Source organism: Entelurus aequoreus, linkage group LG06 (genome assembly GCF_033978785.1).
Source record: "Entelurus aequoreus isolate RoL-2023_Sb linkage group LG06, RoL_Eaeq_v1.1, whole genome shotgun sequence".
Classification (NCBI taxonomy): domain Eukaryota; kingdom Metazoa; phylum Chordata; class Actinopteri; order Syngnathiformes; family Syngnathidae; genus Entelurus; species Entelurus aequoreus.
In genome coordinates this window covers 44,610,512-44,636,186 of record NC_084736.1, presented here as the reverse complement: position 1 = coordinate 44,636,186, position 25,675 = coordinate 44,610,512, and the positions used below count along the sequence as shown (strand labels likewise).

The 25,675-nt window shown below is 39.0% G+C and overlaps 2 protein-coding genes across 10 annotated transcripts in view; one reads left to right on the top strand and one right to left on the bottom strand.

The window, feature by feature from the left end:
* The window catches only part of slc20a2 (solute carrier family 20 member 2), a 201,968-nt gene extending 194,026 nt beyond the window's left edge, over positions 1-7,942 (bottom strand). For 5 of the 7 annotated variants that reach the window (XM_062050772.1, XM_062050769.1, XM_062050775.1 and 2 more), the window contains exon 1: positions 7,608-7,941. The gene's annotated coding sequence lies outside the window, so the exon portion shown is untranslated. Of the gene's footprint in view, positions 1-7,607 lie in introns of all 7 variants that reach the window. The other 2 variants (XR_009826552.1, XM_062050770.1) reach the window with 1 other exon arrangement.
* Positions 7,943-23,761: 15,819 nt separating this feature from the next.
* LOC133652242 (bifunctional methylenetetrahydrofolate dehydrogenase/cyclohydrolase 2, mitochondrial-like) overlaps positions 23,762-25,675 on the top strand; it is a 57,454-nt gene continuing 55,540 nt past the window's right edge. For 2 of the 3 annotated variants that reach the window (XM_062050766.1, XM_062050765.1), the window contains exon 1: positions 23,767-23,934. In XM_062050766.1, the coding sequence (XP_061906750.1) occupies positions 23,792-23,934 (143 nt within the window). In that variant the 5' untranslated portion in view covers positions 23,767-23,791. Of the gene's footprint in view, positions 23,935-25,675 lie in introns of all 3 variants that reach the window. The other variant, XM_062050767.1, reaches the window with a different exon arrangement.

Below are 25,675 nucleotides of genomic sequence, written 5' to 3'. Positions count from 1 at the left end.
TTTCTTACGGTAGGATTCCGAAGACCCAGCTGTCATGTTTACAGTGTACAATTTGATGGATAACTTGCTTTGAAATCATAAGGCTAAGTAGTTATTTACGTATGTTTTTACCCCAAAAATTTTTTTAATGTATGATAAAATAATATCTGTTGCATTATTAGATAAAGTTTGAAAGATACAGTACAGGCCAAAAGTTTGGACACACCTTCTCATTCAATGTGTTTTCTTTATTTTCATGACTATTTACATTGTAGATTGTCACTGAAGGCATCAAAACTATGAATGAACACATGTGGAGTTATGTACTTAACAAAAAAAGGTGAAATAACTAAAAACATGTTTTATATTCTAGTTTCTTCAAAATAGCCAACCTTTGCTCTGATTACTGCTTTGCACACTCTTTGCATTCTCTTGATGAGCTTCAAGCACACCTGTGAAGGGAAAAACCATTTCAGGTGTGCAAAAAAGTAATCAGAGCAAAGAAGAATCAGAAAAGTTTTTATTGCCATTGTTTGAGAACGGATTCACAAACTAAGAATTTTACTTGGCGCAATCGTGCAACATAAAACACATATAACACAGAATAGGATAACATGAGCTGTAACTGAGCTATCAGATCTTGTTATTGTTAAGGGTGGCTATTTTGAAGAAACTAGAATATAAAACATGTTTTCAGTTATTTCCCCTTTTTTTTGTTGAGTACATAACTTTACATGTGTTCATGCATAGTTTTGATGCCTTCAGTGACAATCTACAATGTAAATAGTCATGAAAATAAAGAAAACACATTGAATGAGAAGGTGTGTCCAATTTTTTGGCCTGTACTGTATATAACTGCATGCAGTACATGTCTTTTTTTCCTGTCAAAAAAAAAGAAAGAAAGATAAACTATTTTTATGATGCATATCATTTCCAAGCTTTCACGGGCCATTCAAAATTATGTGGCAGGCCAGATCTGGCCCCCGGGCCTTGAGTTTGACACCAGTGCACTACAGGGTTTTTTTCTGACACACCTTTTTGTTTGAGCGCAAAAGACTGAAAAAACACACTTGTGTCCTTCCCTGCTCTCTTATCATTATGAGGATTGATCATTAACTCACTACTACTTTTTGACCAGAACTTTCTCGTTTTCATAGTGTAGCGTACACTCCCACCCATCCAATCAAAACACTGCTATGCAGTATATATGTGCGTTTAAATTATTCAATTAAACAAACAACTATTTTGGAAACTAAAAGTAGTATTTCTACAATACTAGGAATGTGACATTGAGTTAAAAATCAACCGGGAGCCACGACAAGTTTGTTGATGTGTGTAATACAGAAGAATCCCACAGTTCCATATAAATACTTTCTGACTCAACTATGTCTGCATTTTGTGATTTTCTTGCCACTAAAGATGCATGCATGCAGGGTGTTCCTGCTATTCTTTCCACCTCCTGCATGCTCACTCTGTTGTGGTGGAAAATGTACATCATGTTGACAAAAGGATTGGCTCCCCTCTCGTAGGAGGAGCATAATGAGTGTCTGGCTCCTCACAATGATCAGGCTTGTATCTTAATTGGCTGGTGTTCCCTTAGAAACAATGACTCAACTAAATAATACAGTCAACATGTTAGCAGAGGTACAGTAGAATCCAGAACACATACTGTATAATCTCCAGAAGTTGAAAGTAATAAATTACATTTACTCACCATGACTTACTGTAAGTGTTTAATATTGGTCGATATACTGTAGATCAGGCCTGGGAAATTATTTTGTCTCGGGGGGCCAAATTTAGTGAAAAAAATGTGTTGGGGGCCGACATATATCGTTTTAGGAACACTAATACAATCATGTCTAAATGCTAAAAACGTTATGAAAGACCGCCTTAAAAAACAGAATGGAATTTTAATTTTTTTTACTGAATGAGACACCTAGAATGTACATGAAAATAAAGAATGTGCGATTTACAATATTAACTATGAACGGTAAAACACTGAATATTGACAACATATGAACGTCACACCCCCTCTCGATCAACATATTTTACAATCAAGCGAAACGCAATCAAAAATGCAACAAACAGCGAAATATGAACACGAAAGGTTAAAAAACCCACCTACAATCTAACATATCTGATATATCACTAAGCTTTAGAACTTTGTTGTAAAAATATCCTTCTGCCTCTGTCCCTGACACTGTGTCAGCCTGGCATTTCAGGCTGACACTCTGGAAACGCTCCCCACCCACACTGCTTGGTGCCTCGTATGAGCTGCTGTGACAAATAACTAGTATAGTTCAAGACTTACGGTCATTTGAAAACATCACTGCACATCATAATGGCAGCTACAATTTCTATCTTAAAAAACCTAAAAAGAAATTTGGGGAAGGTCCGGCGGGCCATATTGAAAAGCTTAATGGGCCGCATGTGGCCCCCGGGTCTTAATTTGCCCAGGTCTGATATAGATGATTATTGATGTTTTTATGACCTATCGAAAATAAGGGCCAGGAGAAAAATATTTTAAAATAAAAATAAATTATTTCAAGTGTCTCTGATTATAATACCCTCAGCTATCAAGGCAGAAATAAGAGGAAATGTCACACAACCACGGAAAACCCTCAATCAGTGTGAACAAAATTCTAAAATCACATTGAACACTTTACAATAACCTTTTAAAATGAAGGTGGAAAAACTAAGGAATACATGAGGAAGCCTTAATAAAGTGTAACAAAATAGTGCAAAGGCGAAAATGTAAACATAGCAGGGTTTTTCCTGCGTTCGAAATTGTGTAGCGGCCGCCTCCAGCTAATTTTGTGCCGCCCCCAGCCAGAGTGATTAATTGAGCAATTGATGTTCCTCTGCGGCAGCTACGTATTTTAACTGCAGTTGCAGCGTTGCGTCACTATAGAGGCGCTATATCAACAGCAGTGCACCGGAAAGACCTGAAGCAACTACCGAAGAAGAAACGGATCAAATTGTGTTTTTTCCCGCTACTTGATGCATAGTGTTGACCACAAGTGGATTTCTGCAATACGGAGCATGATAGGGAGGGATCACCGGACTCCTACAGAACACTCCAGACTGTGCTGTGAACATTTTGTCTCTGGTAAGTGAACACAGCTCATACTTGCCAACTTTGAGACCTCCGATTTCGGGAGGTGGAGGGGGGGCGGAGGTGTGGTTGGGGGCGGGGGCGTGGTTAAGAGGGGAGGAGTATATTTACAGCTAGAATTCACCAACTCGAGTATTTCATATATATATATATATATGAAATACTTGACTGTCAGTGAATTCTAGCTATATATATATACATATATATATATACATATATATATATATATATATATATATATACATATATATATATATATATATATATATATATATATATATGTATATATATATATAAATAAAAGAAATACTTGAATTTCAGTGTTCATTTATTTACACATATACACACACATAACACTCATCTACTCATTGTTGTACTTGAAAGTACAATGCAATACAATTCCGGGGCAATGGCACCTATCAAATACACAGTAATGAAAAAACAGTTTTTCTACTAACTGTACTGCACTTGCTGGTTACTAAAAAAAAAAAATAACACTTACCTTTCACTATTTGAGTAGCCTTTGCTCTGCCATTTGCATACTAGCGAGCGATCTCTGAATCCGGGAACATATACTTCACGGATTTGTTGAAGACATCCGCAAATGAGAATGTGATGTTGCTTCCAGCTATCAGCATAGCCATCTTTGTCTCGGCATAAGTTACACAATCGGGTCTCCATTTAGCGAGGTGGCCCATAATACTGGGCTGTGAACGGTGCTGCGCTGCGGACGCTTTGTGCTTCGCTGACCGTTCACGAGTATATCCCTTCGGCCACCGTGCTCAATGGAGAAGTCTGTTCTACAAAATCTACAGGAAACATACCCCTTCCCCTTCGAACTGTCCTGGATGAACTGAAATTCTTGTTTCCAATCATTTTGGAACCTTGCAAGCGTATTTCTTTATCTAGCTTGTCGACGGCGTCGCCATGGCTGTATCTTCCTCGTTCTTCTGCTTCATCTCCTTGTGTGCGCACACTGGACTCAGGTCCGCATGGAGCTGGAGGGGCCGTGGCCTCCAGCTCCGGCTGAATTCCGGGAGAAAATTTCTTCCGGGAGGTTTTCGGGAGAGGCGCTGAATTTCGGGAGTCTCCCGGAAAATCCGGGAGGGTTGGCAAGTATGACACAGCTAGTAGTGTTAGCTTCGTTTCCAACCTTTTCTGACTAATTATAATAGATCAATTGAAGAATTTATTAGAAGTTTGCACAGAATCAGGTACAGTTTCATGACGTTACAGATTGACTAGTACAAGGTCAGCTATTATTATATATTATTATTGCAACAAATATTACATTATATTATCATATTTTCCAAACATTTTTGTCTAGATAAAAAAATTGTTTTAAATATTTCCTTGACTTATGATTTCACAGCAAACTACCCATCAAATTTATAAAAATTACAATACATTTTACGGTGTTCTTTACAGCATATTACTGTAAATTGAAAATTTTTTTGCGTTAAAATTCTGGCGCATTGTACCACCCCTGCCTGAATTTGAGCCAGGAAAAACACTGCATAGGGAAGAACTATTTTCTGCAAATTTAGTGCCAGGAAGTTACGCCTGTGCTCTAAAGGGTGAGCGCGGCTAAGGTGGTGTGGTATCACCGGTCTTGGTGTGGACAAGCGCCTTGTGTAATTTACAGACCACATTGGTCTGATTATGGTTCATTTTGAAAAATCAAAAAAACTGCCATTCTGTCGAGGTGACTTTTCCTGTTTTCCCAGTAAAATCACAACATGTGAGTCCCGGGGGAGTCACTGTATTGACAATCTAACATCACTGATGTCAATGCTTTTATTCAACCACCTTTTGTCCACTCCTTCCACTTTTCTTGACAAATTTAAAACCATTCAAACGTCAAATGTTCTGTAACACAAACCCTCAATGTTCACTACTTCCACCTTTCTCTTGATTCAAATCATCTTAATGTAAAAAAGACTCAGAACGTCCCAATTTAAATTGTCAACATTCCAAAAACCAAACTTGTGGTTGCACATTTTCAGCAGTTTTAGCTCGGAAAGAGACAGTTTAGCAAAGGGTTGCGTGGCTGCATACAGAGCGCTAAATGTTATTCAGCATGGTATTGTACCTCCTCCCCCTGCTCCAAGCATGCAAGCTATGCTCCATAGAACGCACACACGCATTAGTTGTGTTTGTGGTCAGCTAATGATAGCGCTTTAGCAAAGCTTAACTACTAACATTTGCTATTTTTGAATGTATATAGGCTATCATAACAACAGCATGACTGCAAACTGCTGGCCGCTTCTCTGGGAATCCTTTTGTGCACATTTGTTATAGAGGCTTGCATGAGTGACAGCCATAAACACCCGTCATTTTATTCAGACCAAACAACAATTTGTATTTTAATACATTTTCCAATTGTGAGAAATAGACAGTTATTGTTCAATATTTTATTATTTCAAACCATGATTTGTAACTTATGCTAGGTGATGGAGCTTGTATGTCTTTTGGTTTAAAAGGTATAGGGCATGCACTTGATTGTGGCAGCCCGCCAAGGCAAAATAAAAGCCACCACACTTAAAACATTTTTTTGACATGAAAACAAATAAAAGTAATATAATGTATGAATTGATATACAGTATATATATTCAGGGTGGTTGTTATCTTTTTATGGCGGTTAAGTAGAGGAGACACTGACATCAGTGTGGATCTGCGTTAGCTTTGTTTTTCAACACACTTGCAATGACAACTTACGCAATGTGCATGTATGCAATTGTGCCAAAGCATACATGTCTTTTCCGGTACTTCAACATTCACTATTTCTAAGAAATTAATCATATTCGGTTCTATACCGCCTCTGAAAAGTACCGGTGCGCCACCCCCCCTCCGGACATCGTCTCTAAACCAGAATAAAGTCCAAAAACACCAGAAAAAGATGCTAGATGTGTTGCTAGTCGTTTTTATTAAAGAAAAAAACACTAAAATGATTGGAGAAGTCTCTAGAACAGGGGTGGCAAATGTACCGCTCGGCCCGTGAAAAGGTTTTATCAGACCCACGAGATTAGTTTGCTAAGTATAAAATTGAACTGTAATTTTTGAATGAAATAAACTGCTGTTCTAAATGTGTCCACTAGACGACGTAATAGTAATTTTTTTTATCTCCTGCCGCTAAAGCGCATGACTTCAACATTTCCGTGTTTGGACACTACGCACTTACTTATTCGTGATAGTATACAAAATGTGGATTGTTACATTCATGCCTTGATTGTCAAAGATGTTGGTAATGTAACTTGTGACATTTCTACCAAAATAAATGTTTTTGATAATCCGTGCATTTCATGTTATACCTATAACTGGGGACACATTTTCTGGGCACACACAATTATGCTAAAATAATATGTATCCCCTTCTAACTTCATGTGTGATTAATTAAATGAATCCGAATTAACAAGTTTTGTTGTAGATGCTACATACAGTATGCACAGAAAAAAACATGTTTGTACATCAGTTGAGGAAAATTTGTAAATTATAGTAATAACATACTGTAATTTGATATTGATATTATTATTATTATTTCATCTTATGATAAATTAAAAATTAACACCAATTGGAGCATTTTAAAGTCTGCCAGACTTTATTCCATCTATTTAACTGATGAACATTATCACACCATGTATTCATAAAGTATCAATAACTACAAATAAAAAATTAAAATACTATTAATCGCAACATGTTAGTGTGCTTGTTCCATTTTTAAAAAAAAAAGCAATCTGAAATGTTCCTTGTTTTTAAGTTCATAAAGTGTTCATTAAATTTCACTTTTTCTTTAGTAGACTTTTAGCACCATATTTCCGCTTTAATTTTAATATTTCTTTAGAAAATAACTAAATGTACTTTAGTGCGATATTTAATACTCCACAAATTACCTCAATATATGGACATGCGCCCAAAATAAAGATAAATCTAAAATTATTGGGCAATGAGGCAGGTCATTGATACACAGTACGCATGCGCCAACCCGCCTCGACGCCAAACACTCGAGCGGCTTGTCCTGCTCAACCGAGTGAAATGAACTCGCGTGATTAACAGTCAAATGACCAGACGCCCATTTAAACCCTTACCGCCGCATGGTCGCAGTCGACTGGCGTGTCCCCTTCCCGGCGTTTGATAAGACTGTCGACCCGCCCAAGCCCTCGAAGCGAGAGTCTGGCGTTCAAATGTGCGCTATTGCGGACGCACTCTCGGTCGGGGAAGTCCCGCACGTGCAGCGGCGCTTCCATTCACTCGGCGTGCAACGTGCCACGGGACGGCGGTCGAAAAAAATGTCGCCACTCGGCAGCGAAATGCAACACTAAAGTGTCATTTCAGCAGTGAGAAGGCTGCGTGACTTTGAGACGAGGGTGGTGATTGAAATACACGCGGCAGGCCCGTTCCTCCTTGACACACAACAAGCTAGCTCCGAATAAACTCTCGCCCCTATAGGAGGCAACAATGGCGCCATATGCCGGGTTAAGGGTCACCGGGGTAGCTCGAATAAACGAGTACTTACCGACAGAACACGGGAAGAAGGGGGTGGAAAAACGCCGCCGTGTCTCGCTTCCCAAGTCTCCGTCCGTATGTTCACTCTTGAGGTTCCTCCGCGTCGAATATGTCACAGATTCCAGTGGTTGTCTGACGTCGTCCCCCCCACTTGCCCCTGGATGTCTCCCTGCCTCGGGAGAGTGATGTCTGCCCTCACTGGAAGTCACTCACGCCACCATGTTGCAACGCACACGTCTTCTCACCATCCGGCCGTTTAGGGATTGCGAGGCGAACACGCTCGGGATGACAGCTTTTGGATGGAGGCGGGGGAGCGGTGGTCAGTCACTCTGCTCCACAATGGCACCAATAATAAATAACACACTACATCTATAGTTACGTATACATCCGAGATGGTTGTGATATACGTTTCTTTTGAACGCATCGCCCCGTGCTGTTTAATCCCGTTATATAGCATGCGTACATTGCGGGCTAGGCTTTTTTTTTTAGAAGCAAAGGAATTTATGTCGACCTCATGTATTCTTTGATTTATTGATCAATTTATCGTTCCGATCAATGCCTTCTAAATGTTGCTGCTTAATCTCACAACGCACATAGACCCATATATGCAGTACCCGAATGGATGTGTAAATGTTACATAACCAGTTCAACCAGTCAGCAACAGCGTTTGCAAAGGGAGGGAGGGAAATCCGTGTAGCATTTGTTTTTTCAATTGAAATCAACACACATAAAAAACGAACTGTATTTTCATACTAGAATAAAAACGTTTTTTAAATCATGCATGCATTAAATAAATATAATATTAAAAAGCTCCTTACTGCTATTTTAACATCGGTCTTGTTGTTGTGTTGCGCGTTATACTTATTAGGAAGTAATCACGTGTTCCTATACCGTTTATATCGCTGTGAAATACTGTGGTTCTTAAACTTTTTTTTTTACCAAGTACTGCCTCAAAAAACACTCCAAGTACCACCATAATGACCAACATGAAAATACAGTAGCATAGTATGCCTAAGTATTCATTAATAAACAACAAGGCAGAGGTTTTATTTAACAAGTTTAATATTTTTGACCACTGTAACATTACACAGTTTGAACAGTAGCACTGTGTTTGAATATAACAAAATAAAACACTGTACTTTAATCAAGTGATGCTTTGGCTTACCACTAGATAGAGCACGCGTAATACCACAGTTTGAGAATCACTTCCATAGATGACAGGAGTCACATCATTTTATGTGGCCCGCGAAAGCATAAAATTAATTAGCGTCTTTTCTCACAAAATGTATTCAACTTTCCTTTTTAACAGAAAAAAAATACATGTACTTGAAGCAATTTCATATCTTTTAAACTTCATCTAATAATAAATTCCAAACATTTGATTTGTTATAATCAAAATAAGAACTTAAATATTGACTTGACAAATGATTTTGATGCAGACACGTTTGTTACTGGATTCCTTCTAACATGCTTCTGCCTTGTATAATTATTTTTATACTTGTTTATATTGACACACGTGCTGTTTTACGCCGCAATGTCATTCAGTTATTATTACGTGTGTCTAACTTGTGTGCTATTGTGTGCTTAGCTGTTGTGTAGCTGCTTGCTCCTTGTAGCCTTTAGCCTAACCATGTTTACCTTTAGTAAATGACTTGTCTAGAATAGAAGAAAAGACTACCCTGCATGCTTATTGGGGGACATTTTAGTGCAAGTAAACATGCTACTTGTGCCAGAGTTTATATCAGATACTTTAGATGCAAGATGATAATTTTGCTGATGTCGGATGGATATTCCTAGTTAGTATTACAAAAAAATACATACAGTACAGGCCGAAAAATTGGACACACCTTCTCCTTCAATGCGTTGTCTTTATTGTCATGACTATTTAGATTGTCACTGAAAGCATCAAAACTATGAATGAACACGTGGAGTATACTTAACAAAAACAAGGTGAAATAACTGAAAACATGTTTTATATTGTAGTTTCTTCAAAATAGCCACCCTTTGCTCTGATTACTGCTTTGCACACTCTTGGCATTCTCTCGATGAGCTTCAAGCACACCTGAGAAGTGAAACCGGTACATTCCAAAGGTGGTATAGTACCAATTTCAATTGATTAGTCCCGCGATACTTTATTAGTGCAGGTATGCCGTACAACCCTAATATATATACAGGTAAAAGCCAGTAAATTAGAATATTTTGAAAAACTTGATTTATTTCAGTAATTGCATTCAAAAGGTGTAACTTGTACATTATATTTATTCATTGCACACAGACTGATGCATTCAAATGTTTATTTCATTTAATTTTGATGATTTGAAGTGGCAACACATGAAAATCCAAAATTCCGTGTGTCCCAAAATTAGAATATTACTTAAGGCTAATACAAAAAAGGGATTTTTAGAAATGTTGACCAACTGAAAAGTATGAAAATGAAAAATATGAGCATGTACAATACTCAATACTTGGTTGGAGCTCCTTTTGCCTCAATTACTGCGTTAATGCGGCGTGGCATGGAGTCGATGAGTTTCTGGCACTGCTCAGGTGTTATGAGAGCCCAGGTTGCTCTGATAGTGGCCTTCAACTCTTCTGCGTTTTTGGGTCTGGCATTCTGCATCTTCCTTTTCACAATACCCCACAGATTTTCTATGGGGCTAAGGTCAGGGGAGTTGGTGGGCCAATTTAGAACAGAAATACCATGGTCCGTAAACCAGGCACGGGTAGATTTTGCGCTGTGTGCAGGCGCCAAGTCCTGTTGGAACTTGAAATCTCCATCTCCATAGAGCAGGTCAGCAGCAGGAAGCATGAAGTGCTCTAAAACTTGCTGGTAGACGGCTGCGTTGACCCTGGAAAAAAGAACTGGACTGCTGCTGAGTGGTCCAAAGTCATGTTTTCTGACGAAAGCAAATTTTGCATTTCCTTTGGAAATCGAGGTCCCAGAGTCTGGAGGAAGACAGGAGAGGCACAGGATCCACGTTGCCTGAAGTCTAGTGTAAAGTTTCCACCATCAGTGATGGTTTGGGGTGCCATGTCATCTGCTGGTGTCGGTCCACTCTGTTTCCTGAGATCCAGGGTCAACGCAGCCGTCTACCAGCAAGTTTTAGAGCACTTCATGCTTCCTGCTGCTGACCTGCTCTATGGAGATGGAGATTTCAAGTTCCAACAGGACTTGGCGCCTGCACACAGCGCAAAATCTACCCGTGCCTGGTTTACGGACCATGGTATTTCTGTTCTAAATTGGCCCGCCAACTCCCCTGACCTTAGCCCCATAGAAAATATATATATATATATATATATATATATATATATATATATATATATATATATATATATATATATATATATATATATATATATATATATATATATATATATATATATATATACACAGTATATACATATACATATATATTTATTTACAGTACAGGCCAAAAGTTAGGACACACCCTCTCATTTCAATATGTTTTCTTTATTTTCATGACTATTTGCATTGTAGATTGTCACTGAAGGCATCAAAACTATGACACCTGTGAAGTGAAAACCATTTCAGGTGACTACCTCTTGAATCTCATCCAGAGAATGCCAAGAGTGTGCAAAGCAGTAATCAGAGCAAAAGGTGGCTATTTTGAAGAAAATACACTATATAACATGTTTTCAGTTATTTCACCTTTTTTGTTAAGTACATAACTCCACAGGTGTTCATTCATAGTTGTGATGCCTTCAGTGACAATCTACAAGGTAAATAGTCATGAAAATAAAGAAAACGCATTGAATGAGAAGGTGTGTCCAAACTTTTGGCCTGTACTGTATATGTATTTTTTTCCCACAGAGGCCCACATAGTGACCATCTAAAAGATGTGGTTGTCACTTTAATTGTATTATGTAGTGTTTCAGTTAGAAGGCTAAAAGACATTCCATATATATCTAAAGGCCAAACGCTCTGTTCCTATTGGTTACTAGTAGCAATATTTCAGCTTTTTCTTTTTACATTCTGTCTTTCTGCTCTTTTTTTAAATTTGTTGCTGTTGTTTGTTTGTTAGTTTTTTTTCCATGTGCTGTGGCCAAAAAAGAAAATGAGCTGCAGACCACAAATGGTTCCTGGGCCACAATTTGGACATAAAAATGCTTACGAGGTTCACTAAGCTGTAGTCTAACTGATAGTAAATGTCACGCGCAGGCAACGATAGTTTAAAAACAAAGTTTGGGTTCACTTTTGTGGCAGACTTTTTTACAGAAAGTGAACTCTGCAGGTTCACTTGTACACGTGAGTGATGATACTCTTGAGAAACAAGTGGATGTGTTTACCTTTTATAAAGGCTGCTTCATGTTGAGACATGACTGTTCCATTCAGTCGCTTGATGGAACATATTACTTGCTATGAAGAATTCTTCACCCACGCCTGTTGAGTTGACTTATTCCACAGTGGATTTAGGAGACATCTAACTTGCTGAAGGCCAAACAAGTAGGACTACATGGAATATAAGAATTTTAGCTACTTTATGCAAACACTACATGCAAGTAAGTGTAAGAATGTGGTATGATAATGGTCGTATTTGTGAATTAAACATTTTTACTGACTGTACAAGCAATGTTGTATTTTTTACAAAACCCAAAACCAGTGAAGTTAGCACTTTGTGTAATTCGTAAATAAAAACAAAATACAATGATTTGCAAATCCTTTTCAACTTCTATTCTCAATTGAATAGACTGCAAAGACAATATATTTTATGTTCGAACTGAGAAACTTAATTTCTTTTTGCAAATAATCATTGACCTGGAATTTAATGGCAGCAACACATTTCAAAAAAGTTGTCACAGGGGCATTTTTACCACTGTGTTACATGGCCTTTCCTTTTAACAACACTCAGTAAACATTTGGGAACTGAGGAGACCAATTTTTGAAGCTTTTCAGACGGAATTCTTTACCGTTCTTGCTTGATGTACAGCTTAAGTTGTTCAACAGTCCGGGGTCTCCGTTGTGGTATTTTAGGCTTCATAATGCACCACACATTTTCAATGGGAGACAAGTCTGGACTACAGGCAGGCCAGTCTAGTACCCACACTCTTTTACTATGAAGCCACGCTGTTGTAACACATGGCTTGGCATTGTCTTGCTGAAATAAGCATGATAATGTTCCTTGGATGGCAACATACAGTATGTTGCTCCAAAACCTGTATGTACCGTTCATCATTAATGGTGCCTTCACAGATGTGTAAGTTACCCATGCCTTGGGCACTAATACACCCTCATACCATCACAGATGCTGGTTTTTGAACTTTGCACCTATAACAATCCGGATGGTTCTTTTCCTCTTTGTTCTGGAGGACACGACGTCTACAGTTTCCAAAAACAATTTGAAATGTAGACTCGTCAGACCACAGAACACTTTTCCACTTTGCAACAGTCCATCGTAGATGAGCTCGGGCCTAGCAAAGCCGACGGCATTTCTGGGTGTTGTTGATAAATGGCTTTCGCTTTGCATAGTACAGTTTTAACTTGCACTAACAGATGTAGCGACAAATTGTAGTTACTGAAAGGGGTTTTCTGAAGTGTTCCTGAGCCCATGTGGTGATATCCTTTACACACTGATTGATGTCGCTTTTTGATGTAGTACCGGCTGAGGGAGCGAAGGTCTGTAATATCATCGCGTACGTGCAGTGATTTCTTCAGATTCTCTGAACCTTTTGATGATGTTACGGAACGTAGATGGTGAAATCCCTAAATTCCTTGCAATAGCTGGTTGAGAAATGTTGTTCTTAAACTGTTGGACAATTTGCTCACGCATTTGTTCACAAAGTGGTGACCCTCGCCCCATCCTTGTTTGTGAATGACTGAGCATTTCATGGAAGCTGCTTTTATACCCAATCATGGCACCCACCTGTTCCCAATTAGCCTGTTCATCTGTGGGATGTTCCAAATAAGTGTTTGATCAGTATTTCTCAACTTTCTCAGTCCTTTTTGTCACTTGTGCCAGCTTTTTTAAACATGTTGCAGGCATCAAATTCGAAATGAGCTAATATTTGCAAAAAATAACAAAGTTTTCCAGTTGCAACGTTGAGTATCTTGTCTTTGCGGTCTATTCAATTGAAAATAAGTTGAAAAGGATTTGCAAATCATTGTATTCTGTCTTTATTCACCATTTACACAATGTGCCAACTTCACTGGTTTTGGGTTTTGTAGTTGTATCGTTGTTTTTCCTGTGCAGTGTGAGCTATTTTCAGATCACTAATAAAATTAGTAAAAGAACAAAAGTGACGAGTTTAGTTTATTCATATGTATTTTTATGAATAACGCAGTGCAAAGACAAAGAAGAAATCCAGGATATATCAGGATGAAAGCAAGCTCGCCTGTACCATCTTGTCCAGAGGCAAAAGTGATTCATGTAAATAGTGAATTATTTGTAAAATGTTTTTCTTTAAATTCTATTCAAACCTCAGGTCCCTTGTTCCCTCGGATTAAGTACAGGGCAGCATTCCCGAGACTCGGGGTGTCCAAACATTTTCCACTGAATATCAAAGCATGCGGGGGCCATTTGGATATTTTACATTTTGAAAACTAATATAACATATAGATTTTTTTCAACATTTAGGGCAGAGGTCCCCAAACTATGGCCCGCGAGCCGGATCCGGCCCCCAGCATCCAAAATCCGGCCCACAGGAAGTCCCAAGTTAAAAAAATATATTTAAAAAAAATTTTTTTTTAATTTTTATTATTATTATTTTTTTTAATCTTTCCTTTCTAATCCATTTTCTACCGCTTGTTTCTCTTGGTGTCTCCTAGCCGCTCAGGAAAATCATATTGTCTAAAAATTAATTTTCCCATCGATAACGTGACAATGTTAAATGTTGATGAACATCAATGTTAATTGATGTTAAATGACAAAACGGATTATAAAGACAATGTATATACGGTATGTATATATACATATAAATATATATATATATATATATATATATATATATATATATATATATATATATATATATATATATATATATATATATATATATATACACAGCCGGGCCCCCGGCCAATTTTTTTTAACCCAATGCGGCCCCTGAGTCAAAAAGTTTGGGGACCCATGCTTTAAGGTTTCCTTCAAGTTTGGTCCCGGGGACCTGGAAGGGTCCCCAGTCATAAAAATGTTCAAATTAAGTCCTATGTATATTTTTTCAACGCTTAAATCTCTAGCTCAACTTCAGATCTATCTGTAGATAAAACGTTTTTTTATTTTTTGTTTTGTTTTAAGCCCTTTTTGTTAAATAAAACCAGTTTTAATGGCAAAAACACAAAATATGCTATATTTTGGCCAAAACATGTTTTTAAAGTGAAATAATTGATGTGGAGTAATTGGAGCCTTAAATAGGTAAATAATTCATAACAACATTGAAATTGATTTATTATCAATTTTTGAACAATGACAATTTAAATTTTAAAAAAATCCATGGACTAAAATTCTCAGGGATCCAAAATGGTCCCAGTCATAAAAGTGATTAAAAAAAATTAAATTATACATCATTTAATTTATTTTTATTTTTAAATATTCATGCTTAAAGCAGCACTAAGTAACTCTTTGACTTTCTGTATGTATGGGTTTGTATCGCTTTCACTGGCACTTAGCGACGTTGAGGAAGGTGGCAGGAACCCTGCTACACAAAAAACTACAAATGTGCAGGCTTGCTTTAGTTTACCACATATGGCACTTCCCATTTCCCAATTCGTTAAAAAATAGAAGTCGATGCAAATGCCTACATGGTTTTATTGACAGTTTATTTAAGAAACATATATATGTTTATTATCAACTGAGTTAAAATGTATTAATTTTAGCACTACTTAATAATTTCTACATGTAATTTTCATCGGTTTTTACGAGTGCCTTCTTTTTCAGTAAATTTGATTAGTATATATTTTAATTTTTTTTGGTTTAACTGTAAGAAAGTTAGGTACAGATATTGAATATGATTAAAATAAAAAGTACGATAAAATATCAAATATTCAATCGCGATTTATTGCACTTTGTCCATAGTTAACTCGAACTTTAGGGTTAGGGTTAGGGTTGGGTTTAGGGTTAGGGTTAGGGTTAGGGTTAGGGTTAGGGTTACTTGAAAGGGTTAGGGAGCGTACCATGGAGAGATAATTTTCAAGTTTTTAATACAGTCAACATAAAAATTGATAATTTCCTTTCACAAAAGTTATGTTCATTAACTTTGTTAATGCTTTTTTAAAAGGCTCAACACAACATTGACATAAACACTCTTTTACCGACACACACAAGCACACACAAACAAGGGTTAGGGTTAGGGTTAAGGTTGGGGTTAGGGTTAGGTCATGGGTTAGGGTTAGGGTTAGGGTTAGGTTTGGGGTTAGGGTTAGGGTTAGGGTTGGGGTTGGGGTTAGGGTTAGGGTTAAAGTTATGTTCATTAACTTCGTTAATGCTTTTTAAAAGGCTCAACACAAAATTGACATAAACACTCTTTTACCGACACACACAAGCACACACAAACAAGGGTTAGGGTTAGGGTACGCTTTATTTTAAAAAAAAGCATACCATTGAGAGACAATTTTCAAGTTTTTAATACCGTCAACATAAAAATGGACAATTTTCTTTACGTAAAGTTATGTTCATTAACTTCGTTAATGCTTTTTTTAAAAGGCTCAACACAAAATTGACATAAACACTCTTTCACCGACACACACAAGCACACACAAACAAGTGTTTTTTGTTGTTTTTTTGCAAATACTGTCTTGCAAATGCTGTCAGCATCTTTATCAAATCCCCTGTCTGGGCAAGCCTGGTTTAGGGTGTGGTGTTTACCACATTGTACAAAACAACCCCTTGAAATGCATCCAACAATGTTCCACCGACAACTCAAACCTTTTTTAAGCACCTTTTACTGAACATATTGTACGTCATTTCATACCCGCATAAGAAACACTGTTAGACCAGTGGTGTCCAAAGTGCGGAACAGGGGCCATTTGTTGGCCACGGCATATTGTCGGGGGAAAACCCAAAACAGTGAAAATTTAAGAAAAAAAAATCTGAATGTTATGAGAAAAAACTGACATTTTCAAATTAGGGTTGTCCCGATACCAATATTTTACCAAAATGTATTTTAATACTTTTAGATAACTTTTGATACTTTTCTAAATAAAGGGGAACACAAAAAATGTCATTATTGGCTTTATTTGAACAAAAAATCTTAGTGTACATTAAACATATGTTTCTTATTGCAATCGAAGAACAATTTTATTCCTTAAATCACATAGTGAACATACTAGACAACTTGTCTTTTAGTAGTAAGTAAACAAACAAAGGCTCCTAATTAGACTGCTGACGTATGCAGTAACATATTGTGTCATTTATCATTCTATTATTTTGTCAACATTATGAGGACAAGCTGTAAAAATTGATTATAAATCTACTTGTTCATTTACTGTTAACATCTGCTTATTTTCTGTTTCAACATGTTCTATCTACACTTCTGTTCAAATGTAATAATCACTTATTTTTCTGTTGTTTGATACTTTACATTAGTTTTGGATGATACCACAAATTTAGGTATCAATACGATACCAAGTAGTTACAGGATCATACATTGGTCATATTCAAAGTCCTCATGTGTCCAGGGACGTATTTCCTGAGTTTATTAATATAATATACATTTTTTAAAAAGTAAAAAAGATTTTGTGACGGGTTAGTAGTAAGCATAGTAGTATCGACTAGATACTACTATGCTCTTGTACTTGCTATCATTACAGTGGATGTCAGGTGTAGATCCACCCATGGCATTTGTTTACATTCAGGCGCCAGTGAGCTATTGTATCCTCCTAGGGTGTGTAGTGAAGCATGTTTAGCTATTCCTCATCCTGCAAGGATGATACTTGTAAGAAACTTACTTTATTTGTCGCAATGGAGGCCAGGATTAGTGATTTAGAAGTAGCTAAAACACTGCCGACTGCAGATGGATGTTGGCTGCTAGCTAGCGAGCCATGTCTTAAAGCACCTCTTCCTGAAGGCGTTTCAGTGTTATAACTTCATCTTTATCTTTAGTTTTTAGGCCAAAATGCGTCCGTTCTCCCTTTTCTGTCTACACACTGTGTCTGCTTGTAAGTACTCTGTGATTGTGCGCTGCCGAACATGCTCCTCTGTTTGTAAAACCAGCAATGTCACGACGTGACAGTGCACTGTCATGCCCGGGAACGGTACTTTTCAAACAGAGTATAGTACCGTTTTTGATTCATTAGTACCGCGATACTATACTAGTACCGGTATACCGTACAACCCTATTTCAAATGTATAATTGATAATGATATACTTATACAGAGTTGACAAAAAGTTTTGTCTTTAGAATATACAATATCTGTTTCTAGAATTTCTTTTAAATAAGAAAAAAACCAAATGATGGCTCTGTACCGAGGATGTCGTTGTGGCTTGTGCAGCCCTTTGAGACACTTATGATTTAGGGCTATATAAATAAACATTGATTGATTGATTGAAATAGCTTGACTTTTCAGTAAAAGTTTAGACACCCTGGAAAAAATATTAGAAGTTTTAAAAGTAAAAATAAAACAAAAATATAAACAAAGTTTAGTTACTTGGTTAGTTTATTAAATAAATAAAAAAGAAAATAATACTAACTTGTGAATAAATTCATTTGAGAGGGACAAGCGGTAGAAAATGGATGTATGCAAAAACAATAATAAACAGTGTTAAATGTGTATATGAACATTAATAATTTCACACAGGCAGATTTTTTGACTCACTGGATTATTGTTATCATCCATCATCAATTCATTTTCTTCCGCTTATCCTAAGTCAGGTCGCGGGGGAGAAAAAAATGAAAATTTCAAAATAATAATTAACAATAATATACTTACATCTAACACAAAGCTTACACAAAGATGTGTCTTTAAATATATATAATATCTGTTTGTGTGCTTCTTTTTTTTTTTACAAAAAAATAAAAATAACAAAAATGACGGCCGCATACTTTGACTTTTTAAAAAAGTTTGGACTTCCCTGGTTGAGAACAACATATTGTACTGCTTCACTAAGCAATGCAGTAGTCCTTTTCTTCCTAGCATTAGTCCAAGCAGACAAGTGAATTAACATGACATGTGCTTATTGTTCTTCTGGGTAATTACAGCCAACAGTGAATGTCCTCTGGGCCATTTCAGCTGATAGTGTTGACAAAATGATATTCAGAGGGGACACCTGATGCTCCCCTGTGAAAGCTTTGCTTGGAGCAAATATATTTGTTGCCATCTACTGGCCAACATGTATGACAACACACAACTATTCTATATTGATAGTACAAGTATGTATTACAGGTATTATGTAATGTATTTTAATACAGATTCTTGAATATAAGACGCAATGGCAGCAAAATAACATTATTATAAAATGTAGGAACTTATAACTGGCCCCTCACTAGCAATCAAGATGCCAATAGCAAAAATGTCATTATTATATATTTTAATCCTTTATATGCCTGTATGTTCTCATAGCACTCACTGCATTTGTATTGAAAACACTTATAATTTCATAAAATAGATGTATATGCATATTATTAGTGATAATGTAGCTTTGAAAAGGACCAATAATTTGTATCAAGAATGACTTTAATTAAAAATAAAATCTAGTGTCAGATGTACAACAAAAACTCGAAATGCGAGGTTGCAACAGGTCATAATAATTGTTTAAAAAATAAATAAAAAAAACAAAACAAAACAAACAAACAAACAAAAACATTGTATATATACTGTATATATGTATGTATGTATATTAATAAAATATTGTTTCCGTAAGTCTCGGAAGACAATGGATTGGCGCCCCTTGGATATGTTTTAGTTGGTCATGCAGCGTCTGCTGTGGCTGTTCAGACCCACACGGGAGTGACAGTCTCTGTTGCACTTGGTGCATTTGTAGGTCGAGTCAGCTACAGGATGTAGTTGTTTGCTCTTTCTCTGAGCTCGCTTCTCATCTGCAAGCTGGCGGAGTTTTGCCTCGCCAGCTTTAGGCAAGTTTGTTTAAATAGTTTATCCAAAAATAGATAAATACATAAATAATAAACAATCCCAAACATCAATGCAGATACACTATCATTTAGGCACCTTTGCAGGAAACAATACAATGTGTGGCATTTTGCTCCACGCTTTGAATGGGAAAATGTTGCCGTTTCAGGCTAACAGTTGTACGGAGGACGGTGTGGTGTAGTTGGGAGAGTGGCCGTGCCAGCAATCTGAGGGTTACTGGTTCAATCCCCACCTTCTACCATCCTAGTCACATCCGTTATGTCCTTGAGCAAGACACTTCACCCTTGCTCTTGATGGGCCTGGTTAGCGCCGTGCATGGCAGCTCCCGCCATCAGTGTGTGAATGTGTGTGTGTGAATGGGTGAATGTGGAAATAGAGTTCCTTAAAAAAGGTAGAAAAGCGCTATACAAGTACAACCCATTTACCATTTAAAATGTTTAAAAAAAAATCTAATTTCCTATCTGAGCCTGTGTATTTCATTGTACTATTCATATTGTCTGATGAAACTTTTATGAACATGTTGTAATGCACTTTGTTGTATATACCATCAACCTGGAAATTAGTCTTTTGCCATACAATCGAGCACATTTACATGTTTTTATGTATTTTAATGTACATTGTCCCATGTAACAAATACAATAATCTATTCTTAAAAAGTCCATCCATCCATCCATCCATCTTCTTCCGCTTTTCCCAGGTCGGGTCGCAGGGGCAGCAGCCTAAGCAGAGAAGCCCAGACTTCCCTCTCCCCAGCCACTCTGTCTAGCTCCTCCAGGGGGATCCCAAGGCGTTAGGCCAGCCGGGAGACAGTCTTCTAAAAGTGATAGAGTGTAATCAGAATAAAGTAGAATTGGTAAACTATGGAATAAAAGATTCACATATTTTACAAATATACAAAGGACATCATTACAGAACACTGACAAAACTTTGGAATATAAAAACAAAAATAGCACTTTATTTGGGCTGTGTGCAATGATACATATATATATATATATATATATATATATATATATATATATATATATATATATATATATATATATATATATATATATATATATATATATATTTATATATATATATACTCCTCTCTAAGCTGCCACCTTATCGTGGTAGAGGAGTTTGCGTGTCCCAATGATCCTAGGAGCTATGTTGTCCGGGGGCTTCTATGCCCCCTGGTAGGGTCTCCCAAGACAAACAGGTCCTAGGTGAGGGATCAGACAAAGAGCAGCTCGAAGACTTCTATGGAAATACAAGAACCGGGACTCAGATTTCCCTTGCCCGGACGCAGGTCACCGGGGCCCCACTCTGGAGCCAGGCCCGGAGTTGGGGCACGATGACGAGCCCCTGGTTGCCGGGCCTGTCCCCATGGGGCCACGTGGGGCCACGTGGGACACCCCTTCCAATGGGCTCACCGCTCATGGGAGGGGCCATGGAGGTCGGGTGCGATGTAAGATGGGCGGCAACCGAAGGCAGGGCACTGGAGAGGCGTGATTGGGAAGAACGGCCGCCCGGATCTGAACCCAAGTGGTGTTTTGTTATTGGACTTTTGTGTCCGTCACAGATTGTCCATAACGAACACCATGTTCAAACATAAGGGTGTCCATATGTGCACTTGGCACCAGGACACCCTAGGCCACAGTTCCATGACCGACTTTGTAGTTGAGTCATCGGATTTGCGGCCTCATGTTTTGGACACTCCGGTAAAGAGAGGGGCGGAGCTTTCCACTGATCACCACCTGGTGGTGAGTTGGCTGCGATGGTGGGGGAGGATGCCGGACAGACCTGGCAGGCCCAAACGCATTGTAAGGGTCTGCTGGGAACGTCTAGCAGAGTCTCCTGTCAGAGAGAGTTTCAATTCCCACCTACGGAAGAATTTTGAACATGTCACGAGGGAGGTGCTGGACATTGAGTCCGAGTGGACTATGTTACGCACTTCTATTGTCGAGGCAGCTGGTTGGAGCTGAGGCCACAAGGTAGTTGGTGCCTGTCATGGCGGTAATGCCGTCACGGGTTCTTTTGGCTCATAGGTCTCCGGAGGCAGCAGACAGGTACCGACAGGCCAAGCGGTGTGCGGCTTCAGCGGTCAAGAGGCAAACATTCGTACATGGGAGGAGTTCGGGGAAGCCATGGAAAACGACTTCCGGACGGCTTTGAAGCAATTCTGGACCACCATCCGTGGCCTAAGGAAGGGGAAGCAGTGCACTGTCAAAACCGTGTATGATGAGGATTGTGTTCTGCTGACCTCGACTGCGGAAGTTGTGGGTCGGTGGAGGGAATACTTCGAAGACCTCCTCAATCCCACCAACACGTCTTCCAATGAGGAAACAGTGCCTGGGGAACCTGTGGTGGGCTCTCCTATTTCTGGAGTTCCTTAAGGCTCTGGATGCTGTGGGGCTATCTTGGTTGACAAGACTCTGCAACATCGCGTGGACATGGGGGGACGGTACCTCTGGATTGGCAGACCGGTGTGGTGGTTCCTCTCTTTAAGAAGGGGAACCGTAGGGTGTGTTCCAACTATCGTGGGATCACACTCCTCAGCCTTCTCTGTAAGGTCTATTCAGGTGTACTGGAGAGGAGGCTACGCCGGATAGTCGAACCTCGGATTCAGGAGGAACAGTGTGGTTTTTGTCTTGGTCATGGAACTGTGGACCAGCTCTACTCTCGGCAGGGTCCTTGAGGGTGCATGGGAGTTTGCCCAGTCTACATGTGCTTTGTGGACTTGGAGAAGGCATTTGACCGTGTCCCTCGGGAAGTCCTGTGGGGAGTGCTCAGAGAGTATGGGGTATCGGACTGTCTGATTGTGGCGGTCTGCTCCCTGTACGATCAGTGTCAGAGCTTGGTCCGCATTGCCGGCAGTAAGTCGGACACGTTTTCAGTGAGGGTTGGACTCCGCCAAGGCTGCCCTTGGTCACCGATTCTGTTCATAACTTTTATGGACAGAATTTGTAGGTGCAGTCAGGGCGTTGAGGGGGTCTAGTTTGGTGGCTGCAGGATTAGGTCTCTGCTTTTTGCAGATGATGTGGTCCTGATGGATTCATCTGGCCAGGATCTTCAGCACTCACTGGATTGGTTCGCAGCCGAGTGTGAAGCGACTGGGAAAAGAATCAACACCTCCAAGTCGTATCCATGGTTCTCACCTGGAAAAAGGTGGAGTGCCATCTCCGGGTTGGGGAGGAGACCTTGCCCCAAGTGGAGGAGTTCAAGTACCTCGGAGTCTTGTTCACGAGTGAGGGAAGAGTGGATTGAGTGAAATTGACAGGCGGATCGGTGCGTGTCTTCAGTAATGCGGACGCTGTATCGATTCGTTGTGGTGAAGAAGGAGCTGAGCCGGAAGGCAAAGCTCTCAATTTACTGGTCGATCTACGTTCCCATCCTCACCTATGGTCATTAGCTTTGGGTTATGACTGAAAGGACAAGATCACGGGTACAAGCGATCGAAATTAGTTTCCTCTTCCGGGTAGCGGTACTCTCCCTTAGAGATAGGGTGAGAAGCTCTGTCATCCGGGAGGAGCTCAAAGTAAAGCCACTGCTCCTCCACATCGAGAGGAGCCAGATGAGGTGGTTCGGGCATCTGGTCAGGATGCCACCCGAACGCCTCCCTAGGGAGGTGTTTCGGGCACGTCCGACCGGTAGGAGGTCACGAGGAAGACCCAGGACACGTTGGGAAGACTATGTCTCCTGGCTGGCCTGGGAATGCCTTGGGATCCCCCGGGAAGAGCTGTACGAATTGGCTGGGGAGAGGAAAATCTGGGCTTCCCTGCTTAGGCTGCTGCACTTTTTTTATCTGTATTATTACAATTGTATAACGTTTTTTAGGTTAGCGGTAAAATTCTAGATAGTGATATCACTGTCAAAGCATGGGTGTAGGGAAATTTACAGTAAAAAAACAAAAAATAGATACAAATATTGCCACTATTTCAAAATAATTCTTACCAATAGTTATATTTGTGTATATTTTAATTATTATGATCCACATCGTTGAAAGAAAAAAAACCTATAATAACGAGTCAGTCTTTTGAAGGGGTCTTTTAGATGAACGGCTCCCTTATAAAAAAGCCATTAATCCCCTCTCTCGTCTGTTAGCATGGCAGCTAACGTTAGCTATCCTGTCGCTATGACAACGCTCTCGCGCACCCGCGCGCGAGCGCGCAAACATGGCGGCCTCTGTTCCACCGCTCCGCTCCTCCTTCACGCTTTGTAGCAGACTAGCGCACCCTCACCACTGCTGCCGGGCCAAATGGCGCACACACAGAAGATGCGAGAGCCTCCGGAGACATGTACACCAGTCGGCGAGCAGGTAAACCACTCAAACGGCTTGCAGTAGTCGGCCTTCCCACACCGCAGTGCCCCGGAGGCGGAGGTAGGTTCCACTGCTAGCTGGGGGATGGACCGGTGAGGTGATGAGGACTGGCGGCTACATCACTATGGAGGCTGCATGCAGGTGCTGCCTCAGATGAGCTTTAGCCACCGAAGCACATTTGACAACAAAACATGACATGACACAGCGGTCACACTGACGCGATAAAGACTGCAAACGATGTCAGGATGAATGAGGGAGTGTGCATAAATAGACCAATGATCTGTCTTTGGATGTTTATACTTTCCTGAGGCTACTCTGGGAAGATAACATAACCTAACAGCACATTAGTGTGTTCGTAAAAGTTAAAATGCTAAACATCTTTATTTTTTTTCATCATTTCAAACATTTTTGGGGGCCAAAATATTCATAGGAATAAAGGATGCCATTGCTAGTCCAGAAGACATATAGCAATTAAGTTAAAATGTATTTATGTATTTATAAGGGACAATGCATATTCGTTAGGGGTAGGGTTGTCCCAATACCAAAATGTTGGTACCAAAATGAATTTCGATACTTTTTGATATTTTTCTAAATAAAGGGACCCACAAAAAATTGCATTATTGTCTTTATTTTAACAAAAAACTCTTACGGTACATTAAACATATGTTTCTTATAGCATTTATGTCCTTGAATAAAATAGTGAACATACGATACAATGTTTATTTATATAGCCCTAAATCACAAGTGTCTCAAAGGGCTGTACAAGCCACAACGACATCCTCGGTACAGAGCCCACATACGGGCAAGGAAAACTCACCCCAGTGGGACGTCGATGTGAATGACTATGAGAAACCTTGGAGAGGACCGCATATGTGGGTAACCCCCCCCCCCCCCCCCCCCCCCTCTAGGGGAGACCGAAAGCAATGGATGTCGAGTGGGTCTGACATAATATTGTGAAAGTCCAACACATCAGCGAAAGTCCAGTCCATAGTGGGGCCAGCAGGAACCATCCCGAGTGGAGACGGGTCAGCAGCGTAGAGATGTCCCCATCTGATGGACAGGCTAGCGGTCCACCCTGGGTTGGGAGCAGAGTAGAATATATATATATATATATATATATATATATATATATATATATATATATATATATATATATATATATATATATATATATATATATATATATATATATATATATATATATATATATATATATATAAATACTTGACTTTCAGTGAATTCTAGCTATATATATATATATATATATATATCAGAGGTGGGACCAAGTCATTGCTTTGCAAGCCACAAGTAAGTCTCAAGTCTTTGCCCTCAAGTCTCGAGTCAAGTCCCGAGTCAAGACAGGCAAGTCCCGAGTCAAGTCCAAAGTCAAGACTGGAAAGTCTCAAGTCGAGTCCCAAGTCCTGCATTTTGAGTTTCGAGTCCTTTCAAGTCCTTTTAACCACAGACTAATATTTTTACGCAGATTGTGTACGCTTTTAAAACGCTGTATTTATTTATTAAAACAAGTGCATTTGAAATTGCAGGAAAAAAATAGTGCTGACATTGCAATTCATAATAGCACTATTAACCAGTCATTTTAATAGTTTAAACAATTTTAAACATTTAACTCATTCCTTTACAGAATAAACACATTTGCAAAAACAAACATTAACATACTATTGGTTGTATTTTATGAAAATAATATTACCACTGAGTTGAGAAGGAGCAAAGATCTTCA